The sequence below is a fragment of the Acanthisitta chloris genome, unplaced genomic scaffold (genome assembly GCF_000695815.1).
Source record: "Acanthisitta chloris isolate BGI_N310 unplaced genomic scaffold, ASM69581v1 scaffold16926, whole genome shotgun sequence".
Taxonomy (NCBI): domain Eukaryota; kingdom Metazoa; phylum Chordata; class Aves; order Passeriformes; family Acanthisittidae; genus Acanthisitta; species Acanthisitta chloris.
The window spans coordinates 247,531-260,488 of record NW_008680037.1 but is presented as its reverse complement, the minus strand read 5'-3'; the positions used below and the strand labels follow the sequence as shown (position 1 = coordinate 260,488).

Sequence of the window (12,958 nt, the reverse complement as noted above, 5' to 3'; positions counted from 1 at the left end):
GGAGTTAACACAAAGGTCTCTGAGAATCTAAAGACAGATATGCAGGAAGAAAGTTCAGATTGCTGTGCTGGCCCTGGAGAAGATGTGTCTCGATTGCCTCAGGGTGACACAGCTGCCTCTGGGGTCCCTGAAGTCCCTCAGGACAGCAGTTTTCCTGGAGTGCACTCGAGGCTGCAGTCTGAGGATGTGTTTAATACCTTCCTGTACTGGCGACCTCCTCTGCCTGATATCAGTCAGGAGCTGGAGCTGCTGCAGGTCAAGGCTGAGAAGCATAGCAGTAGCTGCTCTGTGCCATGTAATAACTGTGTTGCTAGTAGTGAAATTAAAAAAGTTCTAGAAAGCTTACAAGAGCACATGGATGATCCAGATGTTCAAGGTGAGACTCTGGGACATGTTTTCTCCTGGCCTTTACAAACCCCTTGACTGCAGTTTACTTGGCTTTGTGTTCATAGGGGGATGAACCTTCCTTCAGAAGTAAATTACTGTAGAAGGTTATGCAACACCCTTTATCCTAAGACCTGAGTTATTTCTAGAGCAGCTGGGGAAGAGTTCTTTGCTTCTCTTTGCATAAAAAATAAATTGATCTAATTATAAAAGGGAAAAGAGCTTGTTCAGATGTGTGAAAACTAAGTACCGTAGGTACTGTGGTTTTAGCAACAGATCTGCCTGTTAGCAGCTGAATTCATCTGATGTTTGGCTGTGTGAGAATGGCCTTAATTTCAGGTTGTCTTTCCATAGCCATCCCATACAGGCCCAGTGTTGAACATATTGAAGGGATAATAGCCTGATAGTGGGATCCATATGTGTTTCCTGGACCAAATCCCTCCTGTCACCCACAGTCAGCTCAGTTTCTTGTTTCACAAGTCTCTCGAGTGCTCTGCAGTGATAGACCTTTTATCTCTGGAGCAGATGTTTGTGAATATACCACTTCTGTGCTGCTCAAACTGGGCTTTTTTTATCGTTTCAGATGAGTTAATTGCAAATTAAATGGTTCTGAATGCAGAAGGGAGACTAAATAAGTTGTCTTTTGCTTTATTCAGCTCAGGTCCAAGTGTTGTCTGCTGCTCTCAGAGCTGCTCAGTTTGATTCTGTTGGTGACTGTGAGACCAAGAAAACAGAAGAAAGCAGTGGCAATCCTCAGAACAAAACCATTGCAGATGAAACAGCTGTTCCAGATGCTGTCTGCAGCCAGGTGGAGGAGGACACTTGTTCACCCCCTCCCTCCCAGGATAACATCAGTGACCAGTCTGCCACCAGTGCACTGAACAGCACAGTAAGTACACACAGTGCTCAGGTCTGAAATGATTTCTTACCTGCATCAGTGCTCTGTGGGTTCCTGTAGTCCCTGGCATAATTGACCTTCTGATCCAAAGCCTTTGAGTGTTACATTATCATACACTGCTTACTTCAATTAAAAAAGGGAAGCTATGAGGGCTGTCATTTCTGTTTGCACCCACATGAGCCAGGAGTGTTAAGTTTTGCAGTGTCTTCTGGGGTGTTTTTCAGATTAAATGTTCCAAGTACCTCTTCCTGTGATGATTCTAAAATGAGTCACTTATCTTTGGACAGGAGGGTGAATCAGGTGTGAATCAGAATCACACACAGTTCCTGGTTACTGTTTCTTCATTATAATCCAGTTAGGAGTAAAAGAATTGTTTGCACAGTATTTAATGTTACTGGAGCTAATGGTGGAATAAAAAGAAAAGCTTAGCTTGTCTGTGACCAGAAATTGCACATAAAACCTGTATGTAGAGAAATGTAAAATACTATGTCCACTTTGGAATTTTGTGTGGTTTTGTTCTTTTAAACTTTTGGTCCTTTTGAAGGTTTTGTTGGTATTTGGGGAGAGCTGTATGCTGCATAATTTGATAGGTCTGGGAATTGCCAGCAGCACAAAGTGTGACAAGTTTTTATCATGGTATTGACTGACTTGGAGCAACTGCTAAGCTCTCATTTTTTCATTTAAATGGATTTCAAGAATAAAAACTATTTTGGAGTATAGAAAAAGCAACCATCCAAAATGTGTGTGTGTTGGGTTTATTGTGTACGTTAGTTAGGGTTTTTAGATTGCTGTCCTTGTTTCTGCTGTGGTTTTCAGCGTTTGCCTCACTGTGCAACTGTTTTCTGTTTGTCCCTGCATAAACACCCTGAACAAGGCTCTGCCTGTGCAAGGCTGTGTCTGTAGAAAGCTGTTCTCAGTCTGAGCTGCATTGTTCTGTAGTGATGCTTTGAAATACCCCAAACAGCACTAAGTGCCGTTCATTTCACTAACTAGTACCTCCTTTTACAGGACTCAGAGGAACAACACAGAGGAACCAGCGTGTTTTTAAGGAAAGGGCAAGAAAATAATCCACCATTGGAAGATGACAAGTCAAAATTACAGGTGATTAAAGTAGCATCTAATGGCTTTAGTGGAGCACTGGAAACAGTTTATCTTGCCCTTAATGCAGTGATAGCTTCTGCAATTGATCAGCTGTGGAATGTGAAGGAGTGCTGTGGCATTTGAGGAGAACCCTGTTTGAAATGAGACAGGTGGAAACATTCTGCTGCCTCTTTGGTGCTTTAGAGGCAACCAGGGTAGGCACTGACTGTACTGCTTTGTCACTGGATTTACCATTTATCTTCAGCACAGACATTTTCAGCTTGGTTTGATGCAGTGTCTTGATAAAGTGATAATGACTGTTCATTGCTGACTGCTCTGTCCTAATGAGGACACACGACTACCAGGGTCATGTACCCCTATAAAGGTAACACAGACAAGGGGTGTCTTGCTGTGCTTTATCTTTTGGTTGCAGCTGGTTGGGAGCAAGAGAACTGTAGCCCAACAGGTGTATTTTCTTTCTATCTTAAATTCAAGCATGTCACTGCTGTACTGTCTCTGTCTGCAGGATATCATCCCTCAGCCTTTGCTAGACCAGTACTTGTCCATGACTGACCCTGCTCGAGCCCAGACTGTGGACACTGAGATAGCCAAGCACTGTGCCTACAGCCTGCCTGGCGTGGCCCTGACACTGGGCAGGCAGAACTGGCACTGCCTCAAGGACACCTATGAGACTCTGGCCTCAGATGTACAGGTAAAAACCAAGTGGTTTGGTGATAAATCAAAAAATTGAGCTTCTCTGTTCAGTTTGTTGCGCCAAAGTTACAATATCATATAATTTCTAATAAGAGATTGAATGTGCACTGAAAGTATAAAATGCAAGACTTAAATCAGGCTTCATAAGTAGGATGAACACTTTGTACTACTGTGCAGCTGTTTGTTCTGCTCTCAGTTCTCACTCAGCTGTAGTTCAGAAGGTTCTTCGTTAGCTCTGGTGCCTGATGCAGTTCCCTCCTGCCTTGTTTGCAGTGGAAGGTGCGTCGCACGTTGGCCTTCTCCATCCATGAGCTGGCAGTGATCCTGGGGGATCAGCTCACAGCTGCTGACCTGGTGCCAATCTTCAATGGCTTCCTCAAAGATCTGGATGAAGTGCGTATCGGAGTGCTCAAACATCTCTATGACTTCCTGAAGGTAGGAGAGTACCATTAATTCTCCACATACAATTTTATCTGACTCTGTTTTTTAATATGCATATGTATCAGTGTCTAATTAGTGTTTAGTTTGGTTTAGTACTGCCATTTTGTGTGTCTCTTCCTTTTTTTTTGTGTCTCTGCCTTCTCTTTGTCTCATGTACTAACAAAATACCAAAATTAAAACCCCTGTGTAAATGTGTTGTAAATGTTGTTACCTGTTACACGGGGATTAGTATTTTGTGCAGCCCAGCTGGAAAGTTGGTCCATGAGCAATTTGTCTTTGGGGCTGGAGGGCAAGAGAGCAGTCCTGGTGGGCTGCTGTGTAATAACCACAAATCCTGGGTTTGGTGGACCAGGGATGGTGCTTTGATGTTGTCCTTGCAGAAAGGATGACTTTTTTGGAAGTCAGTCCTGTGTGTCCAGGCACTGACCTGACTGTGCACAGATTTTAGGAAGCATTTTGTCACTGCTCACTTGCTTTCAAGTAGGAAAATGCAATAGGTGTGACTAGTAACACACCAGAGAAGTGCAGGTAATGAGTTTTATCAGTTTCATACTGTAATGTTTCTCCTTTAGCTCCTTCATGCAGACAAGAGACGAGAGTATCTCTACCAGCTTCAGGAGTTTGTGGTGACTGATAACAGCAGGAACTGGAGGTTTCGTTATGAACTGGCAGAGTATGTCCTTTTGTTCCCTTCTCCTTTCTAATCTGTGTCACTAACTTGGAAATAGCTGACTACGTTCACAAGTTAGGACATCCTGGTTAGGAGCTGGAAGTTTACAACCATTCCTTAGTAAGGAGCTGAATGAAAGGGCACTGTTTGTTGGGGTTGTTTTGGGGAAGTTTGGGGTGTGGTTTTTTGGTTACTTTTTGCAAGTTACTTTGTAATCAAGCGTGGCTGAAACTTATATGTCTGTAATGATACCAGAACGGAGATGTGGTTCACTCACAGTTTACGAAATACATCAGTCTGATAGAGACTGTTCAGTGAGCTGTCACATTTCATTCAGGTCTGAACTCCCTTGCACAAAGCAGTGAAATGTATGTAAGAAGTCATTTTTTTACTGTGTAAGACAGAAAAACCAGTTCTTAAAAGCTAAGTTTATTCACTGGGTGTTTCTCTGTGACTGGGTGTATAATGGAGTAGGGTAACATCCCACAGTGCTTTTTCTACAAGCCCTGGTGATATTTGAAGCACCCAAAGAATGTCTGTAGGCATAGATTGCAGCTAAATTCTGACCTTCATGTTTATCTTGTGGCTGTGTTTGGGCTGCTGAGGACTTACTTGCCCTCTGTAGTTAAGCACAAGAAATGAAATGTGTGGTAGAAGGACGTTCCCAGCAGTTCCCTGACACCTAGTGGGGAGATGCTGCTGTGGCTGCTGCTGCTTCTGTGCTGCAGAGCTGTGGCTGCAGTGAGCTCTGCCTGGCTCTGAGGGATAAATTAGTGTCTGAATTGTAGATTTCTACACTGAGGTAAATACTCAGTTTTCCCTTTACAAGAACGTACAGAATATTGGTTTGAAGTTGCAAAAAAGTCTTCTCATTGTACTTGTGTTTGTAGCTTTTATTATTTGGGATAATTTTGCCATATTGGTACATGTAGTTTGGATAACAATTTCTCTTGGACTCCTTGATGGATTAAAGCATTTACCTCTGTAATGTGTGAGGAGAACAAACTGTCCAAGTGCTCTGTTATAACTGTGGTGCTTTGATGTTCATTCCCCACATATGACAGGTGAGGAATTGGAGCAGGTTAGTGCTGCACTTCGTAGACAATGATTTATTATTTTTTTGTGTTCCAGGCAGCTGATCCTGATCCTGGAGCTCTACAATCCCAACGATGTCTATGACTACTTAAGACACATTGCACTAACTCTGTGCTCCGATAAAGTTTCCGAAGTTCGGTGGATCTCCTTCAAACTGGTAGGGGGTTTAGTTTATTTTAATGGTGATTTTTGGTTCAGGTGAACAAAGAGCTTTTCTAAAGCTTGAACTTGCTCCAGGGCAAGCACTGTCATTTATTGAAACCTGCAAGCACTGAACAGTGTTTGGTCCCTTTGGAGAACTCTAATGAAATGATGCTTTTGGAGCTTGAAGGGCTGTCACTGAAGTCTCACCTCTTTTTACCCCTCCCCTCTTTGCCTCGCAGGTTGTAGCAATCCTGCAGAAGTTCTATGCAAACAATGCAAATGCTCTGGGGTTAAATTTCATCAATGAACTCGTGGTGAGGTTCCGGCACTGCTCCAAGTGGGTTGGCAGACAAGCCTTTGCCTTCATTTGTCAGGTGGGAATGTTCTCTATTTCTATGTGTACATTTAATTTGGGGCTTTGCAGTCATGTGGGCAAGCCTGAAATTTGGTGTCTCAATTACTTTTGTTATTTTTGGGTTGAGAAAGGGCAATGGCAGTTGGTCTGGTCTCAGTGCTGCACACAGCTTTGAAGCTGTGTCCTTGTTTGGGTCACTGCCTCCAGCTGAGAGTGTTTCAGAACAGTTCGGAGCTGGTTTTAATAGGCCAAATTAAGGCCAAGGTGGAAAGGAATGGGCAATAGTGTATTTTTAAGGTAAATGTTGCTTTCTTGTGTTGTGTGTGTGCCATAGGCCGTGGTGGAAGAAGAATGCATGCCCGTGGAGCAGTTTGTGGAACACTTACTCCCCAGTCTCCTCAGCCTTGCTTCAGATCCTGTGCCAAACGTCAGGGTCCTGCTCGCCAAGGCCCTCAGGCAGACCTTGCTGGAGAAAGGTGTGATCACTGATCTCCCTGGAGAGATCCAGCACCTCGGGAACATTGGCTCTCCTCTGCCAGCTCAGCTGGTGTCAGGCGTTTTGCTTCTCTTTGCACTGAGTACAGAATCCTGCACTGAAATCTGGGATGCTGTAGTTAAACTCAGATTTTATGAGGAATGTGCTCTCGAGTGGTTTTGCAGCCTTGGAATATGGGATGAAGCCGGTTGTGCTGATGCGGCAGGTGCCGCGTTTGACCCACTTGGGGGCAGTGCGGCCTCGCCGACAGCCTCGAGGCTGCTGCAGGCTCTTCGGGATCGTCGGGTGGCAAACGCGTTCTTAAACAACGTTAGGTGGTTGTGATGTATTTCAAACCTTCATGCTAACGAGGTGCTTGTCTCTGGGGCCCTCGGGTGAAGGGTTATAGTGTTACCCCTTCTGAAATGATTTGCTTTCTGAAATGATCATTTTAGCCTTCAGCTCACAGTTGTACTGGGGAAGGATGTAATGCTGTGTGCTGCTACAGTGTCCTGTATTACAGTTCCTTAAGAGCAAACAAAAAGCAGCTGATCTCTGGCTCTTCAAGGGAAGATGCACAGAAATCTCTTCATCTTCTTTCAGAGTGAAGTGTGGGGAATGTTTTAGAATTCATTGTACAATGGCAGCTTCCCCAGCTTTTACTTGTTGATAAATGAGCAGAGAGAAATTGTTTTAGAAGTATTTAGGTACCTAATCAGATGAGTCAGATGCAGCATATTTCTCTGTCAACTTCCTTAAGTTCCCTGTAGTTTCTGTGAGGATGTTATAAATTGGATAAGCTGCCCCAAGTGTTTTGGCATCCTCCACTACTTATGCCCTGAGGTTTATTTTCTGCCTTTGATTAAAATTGTCCTTTTTCTCCCCTTCTCATTCCAGCTTATTTTAAAAGCGTGGGCAATCCTCATCTGGAAGCTGCAGAAGAGACCATTCTAGCCCTGCAATCTGACAGAGATCAAGATGTGTCTTTCTTTGCCACCATCAAACTAAAACAGGGTAACATGGACAATACTACCATTGAGAAACAGAACTGATGTGGTGTTGTGCAGCAAGGGTGAACAGCAGAACAGTTGTTCACCTTCTGGTCATGTTAGTGTGAATAACACATACAAGTCAGGTGGGTTTGGTTACCTTTTTGAGCAGGAAAGGTGCTGGTGAGAAGTGTCACAGTCTTCATTCTTGTTTCATTCCAGCAGCGTTTGTCTGATGCCAGTAATTCCTTTTGGTTTTCCCTTGGTCAATGTGAGTGATAACTGATCTCTGCAGTTCAGTACTGTCTGTAAAGTCTCACCCCACACTCAGAGTTTCAGTGTAATTAGAATTCACATTTCATTTCTTACCATTTCTAGTAGTCCAAATCTGCTCCAAGCTTAAAATGGTTTCTAAATCCTAAAACCTAATCTTATCAAACTTACACAAAGATGTTCTTTCCTCACTTTCATTATGTTTTTTTTGTATTGTCACAATTATTGCTTTTCTTTGAAAAAAAGTGTATATATGTGAATAGTTTTGAATTGTAACAAGAGGTTATGAAGAACTTAATTCTGTATTAGTGGCAAAAGTTCAAAAATCATTTCAGTTTTTAAGGTAGTTTGTCTGCTAGAATTCAGGCATCGATCATTTTTAATGTGATACTTTTTAATGCACAGAGAGCTCATGATTCTTTGTATAGTGTGATGTTTCCACTGATTTGTTTTCTGAGGTGTTAACAGGTCTGTTTCCATTGCTGCTGCCTCTGCTAGGGGCAGGTAGACTGTAAATTTCCCAAGTGGGAAACTCCTCATTCTGCCCTAGCAAAGTCACCTCAGTGAAGGGATTCAGTTCCTGCCACATGTGCAGTATCTGTACAGGAGTTTTACAGAACTGTACAGGACTGTTTTACCTACACACCTTTTAACCTGCCCAGTGGTTAAATCCCAGACAGCTTTTCCTAAGAAACAAAGGACCTGAGCTGTACAAACTGCAAATCAGACATGTTCCAGGGAAGGGTGGGGACAGTGTACTTCCTCATTTCTGTGGGTTGTATGGTAAGGTTTGGGGCAGACATGGGTGAAGTTAGTGAGATCTGTAAGGTGAGGTGTGAAGTCTTCTGTGTTTTGGGACAGGAGTCGGAAGAGAGAAAAAATACACAGAGCAGAGCAGTATTAGTAAGGCTGGACAGCTTTGGCCCAGTGGAAAATGATAAAGCTAAGGCTTTCCTGGACCTTGTCTTGGATCCCAAATCTGCAATAATGGCCTAGAACAAAATACAGTCTTTTATATTGTGGATTTTAACTTTGTCCTGTTCAAAAACTATTGCTTAAATACTAAAGAGATGGTTTCACAAGCTAGCAGTGACTTCTGAGAGCACAGTGCTGTGTCCTGGGCAGACCTGTGTAAATACTCCCCTGTTTCACCTGCCCTTAGTAAGTAGTTCACTTGGGTGAAGGCTCACAGCAGTGACTGGTTTTGGTGTGGCTTGTCTGCAGTACAGTGAGTAGGTTCCTCAGCTGGGTCTGCACTTGGGAGGGCTCAGCCCTGTGTAAGTTTAGTCATGTATTATATCTGTACAGGATTTGTAACTAACTGTTTTGTTGTGAGATCACTAATGCAGGCAGAGATACACCACTGCTGTTGCAGCGAGCTGTAAACTCTGCAACCTTCTACCTTTTAATTTTTTTACAGTTTTTTTAATAATTTAAAACAAATGTTTCTTCAGTACAGACTTTTTATGATTGCAGTTTCTTAACGGAGATCCCTCAAGTTAAGTTTTTCTAGTTCTGATCTCCTTTTCTAATGCTGGCATTACACTGGTGTTTTCTAACAGTTCAGATTTTCTAAGGCCTTTCTGACAAAGGTTTTACTTCCGTTTTTTTATTATCAGTTCATTAAATTTCTCAGCACTGAACAGATTTTTTTAAGCCTGTGTATATGTAAGTATGTTTGAAATATACTGTATATAAATTAAATACCTTGAACATTAACCCAGCCCCAGGGCTCTGTGTGTCAGATCATCCTGAATACTTACCTTGACCTGCAATAATTCACTGGAAAACACAAATTTCCATATGTTTTAGCATGTTTGGTTAGTGTTCACTGAGAGTTTTTAATTGGGATGTGTGGAAAGAGTAAACCACCAGCTAGAAAACTTCACTAAACAAAGTTGTTTGGTGGTAACAATGTTTTAGTCCCTCTCTGGCTCCCAAATTCATGTTGGTTTTGAAGGATATGATTTCAGCAGTGTTCAAAACCTGCTCCAAATCTCCAGTTGCATGTACTAGTGGGCTCACTGTAGATGGGATTACTGTAGGCAGCAGATCTGTTAAACAGATTTGCCCTCTATGAGTTTGTCTTTTTGGTGTAGTTTTAAACTAGAAATGACTTCAGCATGACTGAAGGCTGCACTTTGTCTTGTACCAGATGGATGCAGTGAGCAAAGCAGAGTGCTCAGCCCTGGTTGGCTGCATTCTGCAGGAACAGGTATTTGGGAAGGCAGTGGAGCCAAGCTGGGCAGTTGATCACTTTCACAACAGTAACAATATCACTTGTCAACATTTCTAGCTAAGGAATCTGACAGGAACATTGGTGGGTGCAATATTGCTTGGATGCTGTAGGGAATAATCCAGAGCATGTTGGTCGTGTTGCTTCAGTTTCAGCCTCACTGGTGTCACTGGTCTCACTGGTGGCATCAGTCAGGTGCTGCTGGGGCAGCTGTGTCTGTGCACAGTGGTGGTTGTGGGGACACTCTGGCAGTGTCATTCGTTTGTCAGAATAGAGAATCTATGTAACTTTGTATTTATCTCAATAAATTCTGTGACTGTTTTATAAACCATCTTGTGGTACCTGACTTTTGTCCTGGGGGAGATGGGAGTGTGTTCCTTGGGTTCAGGAAACCTCTCTCTGTCAGACCAGGGTTGAATGTGGAGTGAGATACATACAGATATCCAGAGGGATAAGTAGCTCTTCCTGCTCTTTTTCCTTGAAGTGATCAAGCCAAAAGTGCTTCAGCCTATCCTAATGGCTGGAAAATGCTTACATTTTTCCTTTAGCTCTCTGCCATTTTACAGCTCAGTTTCTCAACCAAAGATCCTTAATCCAGGTGGGTTTGTACACACACTGTGTATATTATCCTTTTTCTTGGTTATCTTCAGACACCATTAGAAGGCTGAGGTTGTTTATTCTTGGATGTTCCTGTGATGCCAAAGGACTTGTCCATTTTTAGGAGAATCAGAGGCAGAAACTGTTTCACATCCATCCTGCTCTGGCCATGCTGACTCCAGAGAAGGAGAAAGAAAGGGACCTGATCCATGGCACTTAGGGAATCAAGAGTTGTGTTGACTGGTGTCAACTGGTTTGAACTGGTTTTACGCAATTTGGGTCACATTTGATCAGTAAATCCCCTTTGGACTAGCTCCAGCTGGAATGAACAGGATCAAACTGGATCCAATCAGTCTGTAGAACTAAGACAAACATCCTTCAGGTGTGGATGTCACCTGAGAGGCCTTTGGGGCAATGTTTTCCTGCCTTGGATTGGTATTTTTTTCTGCCTGCGAGCTCTAGTTTTCCTGCCTTCAGCAGAGGGTTTGTCTCTGCTGCTGCTCCCTCAGGTTCAGAGGTTGTGGCCTATAGAGATGTTGTTCCACACTGGGTCAAGCAGCCTGAGGTGACCCAGCAGGACCTGCTGGTCCCTGGGTCTGTGCCTGTTCTCCATTCCTGCATGAAAAATCCTGTTTGAGCCACATCTCAGACAGAGGGCGAAACCCCCAGAGTGTGGCAGCAGCAGCCTGTGTGTTCCTTCAGACTGGATTTTGTGCTCTCTGTCTCTCACATAGCAGACGGTGAGTCCCTCTGGTCTTTCAGCTCCTGACTGTAATCAAGCAGTGAAGCAGCATCCAGAATTCCAGGCCATTGGAAGTGCCACTTGTGAGCCAGTGGCTGTGATTGCAGAGGACACAAGGCAATGCTTTCACGTGGCAGCATCACCCTGAGGAATGAGCACTGAATTCCAGCACTTTGAGGGGACATCTGCGTGGATCATCTGAGCAGTTTTGTGCCTGACACCACTGTTGATGTCCTATTTGTGAAACACAGGCTGCAGCAGCTTCCCTATGGAAACCAAGTGTTGGAACTCCAGAGCACAGACCTGTTGGTACTTTGGCATTGCACAAGGAACTTGTTAGCTCAGGGAGTTTTTAAGTGGAAGGAAAGAGAAGCTTGTTGTTATACCTGTTCCATATTTATCAATGGACACCAGTGGTGCCGAGTTCTGTGGCAATTGTTACATTCCCTTCTTAAAGGGAACCAAATGAACAGAAATTGTTAAATGCCAGAGGACAAAACAGCTCATAAAACCCAACAGACATCAGGAAACTGGTGCTGATTGGGCTCTTACATGTTGTTTTCCTCTTGCTTAGGAAAGAGAATTGTAGTCAGCTTGCAATCTCCCTGACATTGTTCCTGGAGGAAGCAGACAAAAAGTACCAATGAAACAGAAGGGCTGCAATTTAGTTTATTTATGCAAAGCACAATCAGCATTCAAACTGAGAGTTACCAAGCAGAAATGTATTGATAGGAAAGCCAAAATATTCTCTCTGCATAAATTGTGAAATATTAAACCTGAATTTCAAAGAGGCTCCTGGAGCTCACAGAACTGTAGGCCAGAGAGGATACAGGACTGAACTTTGTCACTGTCAAAGTCATGAGGAGTGCAGAGAGGATGTGATTTAACCCCAAACACCTTAGGCCATGCCTCTGTGTGCTCCAAACCATCACAGCTCTGCTGTGACAGGGGAGTTGATCAGTAGGAAAAACAGAAACAGCTTTTTCTGAGTGATGAGAAGGGAGGGTGATGGTTTAATGGCTTTGAACTGACAGAGAGGAGGTTTAGATTACGTATCAGAAAGAAACTCTTCCCTGTGAGGTGCTGAGGCACTGGCACAGGTTGTCCAGAGCAGCTGTGGCTGCTCCATCCTTGGGAGTGTTCCAGGCCAGGTTGGATGGGGCTTGGAGCAACCTGGGCTGGTGGAAGGTGTCCCTACCCATGGCAGGGGGTGGAACTAGATGAGCTTTAAGGTCCTTCCAACCCAAACCATCTTGTGATTCTATGATTGCAAAGGATCTGTGCTAGGAAGAAGAAGGAGAGGGAAGAGCAGTAAGGAGGTAGTAAAGCACAGAGAGAAATTGAAAGAACTACAGATCAGCTGGGGAACATAATGATGAAGGTGACAGTTACAGGATCTACTTTCCAGGCCTGGAGACCCCAAACTGCTGGTGGTGGACACTGATTCCCTCCTCTCTCCCTACTTCAGGCACCTCACTGATGTTTTCTGGTTAGTCTTTGTGCCTCAAACCCCAAGAGTGTGCTGTCTGTCAGTAGCAGGACCTGTGTACACACGGGTTATTCTACCCTCATTTTTTGAATTTGCAGCATTCCTGGCGTTGTAACCACCAACTGTGTTCAAAGACACCCAGAAGTGGTTGTGAGCAGTGCCTGAGGATCGTGCTGACCAGTAGCATTCAGAGGAAGGTGGTTTGCAGGGGGAAGCCAAGTGCTATTAATTTTTTGCTATGCTTCCAGCATCCAGTTTAGGTTGGTTTGAAGCCTAAGCTGAGCTGCAATTGAGGTTAGTGTTTGGTTTTCCTTCACGTTCCAGTTCTCCATGCTCTGTTCTGTTTGCAACATTTGCTTACCGTGACTTGTCTGGT

At 43.7% G+C, this 12,958-nt stretch overlaps 1 protein-coding gene across 1 annotated transcript in view; it reads left to right on the top strand.

The window, feature by feature from the left end:
- The window catches only part of LOC103804939 (serine/threonine-protein phosphatase 4 regulatory subunit 1-like), a 30,464-nt gene that overhangs the window by 10,989 nt on the left and 6,517 nt on the right, over positions 1-12,958 (top strand). Inside the window, exons 10-19 of the mRNA XM_009077574.1 lie at positions 5-376; positions 1,041-1,273; positions 2,291-2,383; positions 2,889-3,074; positions 3,350-3,511; positions 4,090-4,190; positions 5,319-5,439; positions 5,666-5,800; positions 6,116-6,257; positions 7,154-7,270. Of these exons, the coding sequence (XP_009075822.1) occupies positions 5-376; positions 1,041-1,273; positions 2,291-2,383; positions 2,889-3,074; positions 3,350-3,511; positions 4,090-4,190; positions 5,319-5,439; positions 5,666-5,800; positions 6,116-6,257; positions 7,154-7,270 (1,662 nt within the window). The remainder of the gene's footprint in view (positions 1-4; positions 377-1,040; positions 1,274-2,290; positions 2,384-2,888; positions 3,075-3,349; positions 3,512-4,089; positions 4,191-5,318; positions 5,440-5,665; positions 5,801-6,115; positions 6,258-7,153; positions 7,271-12,958) is intronic.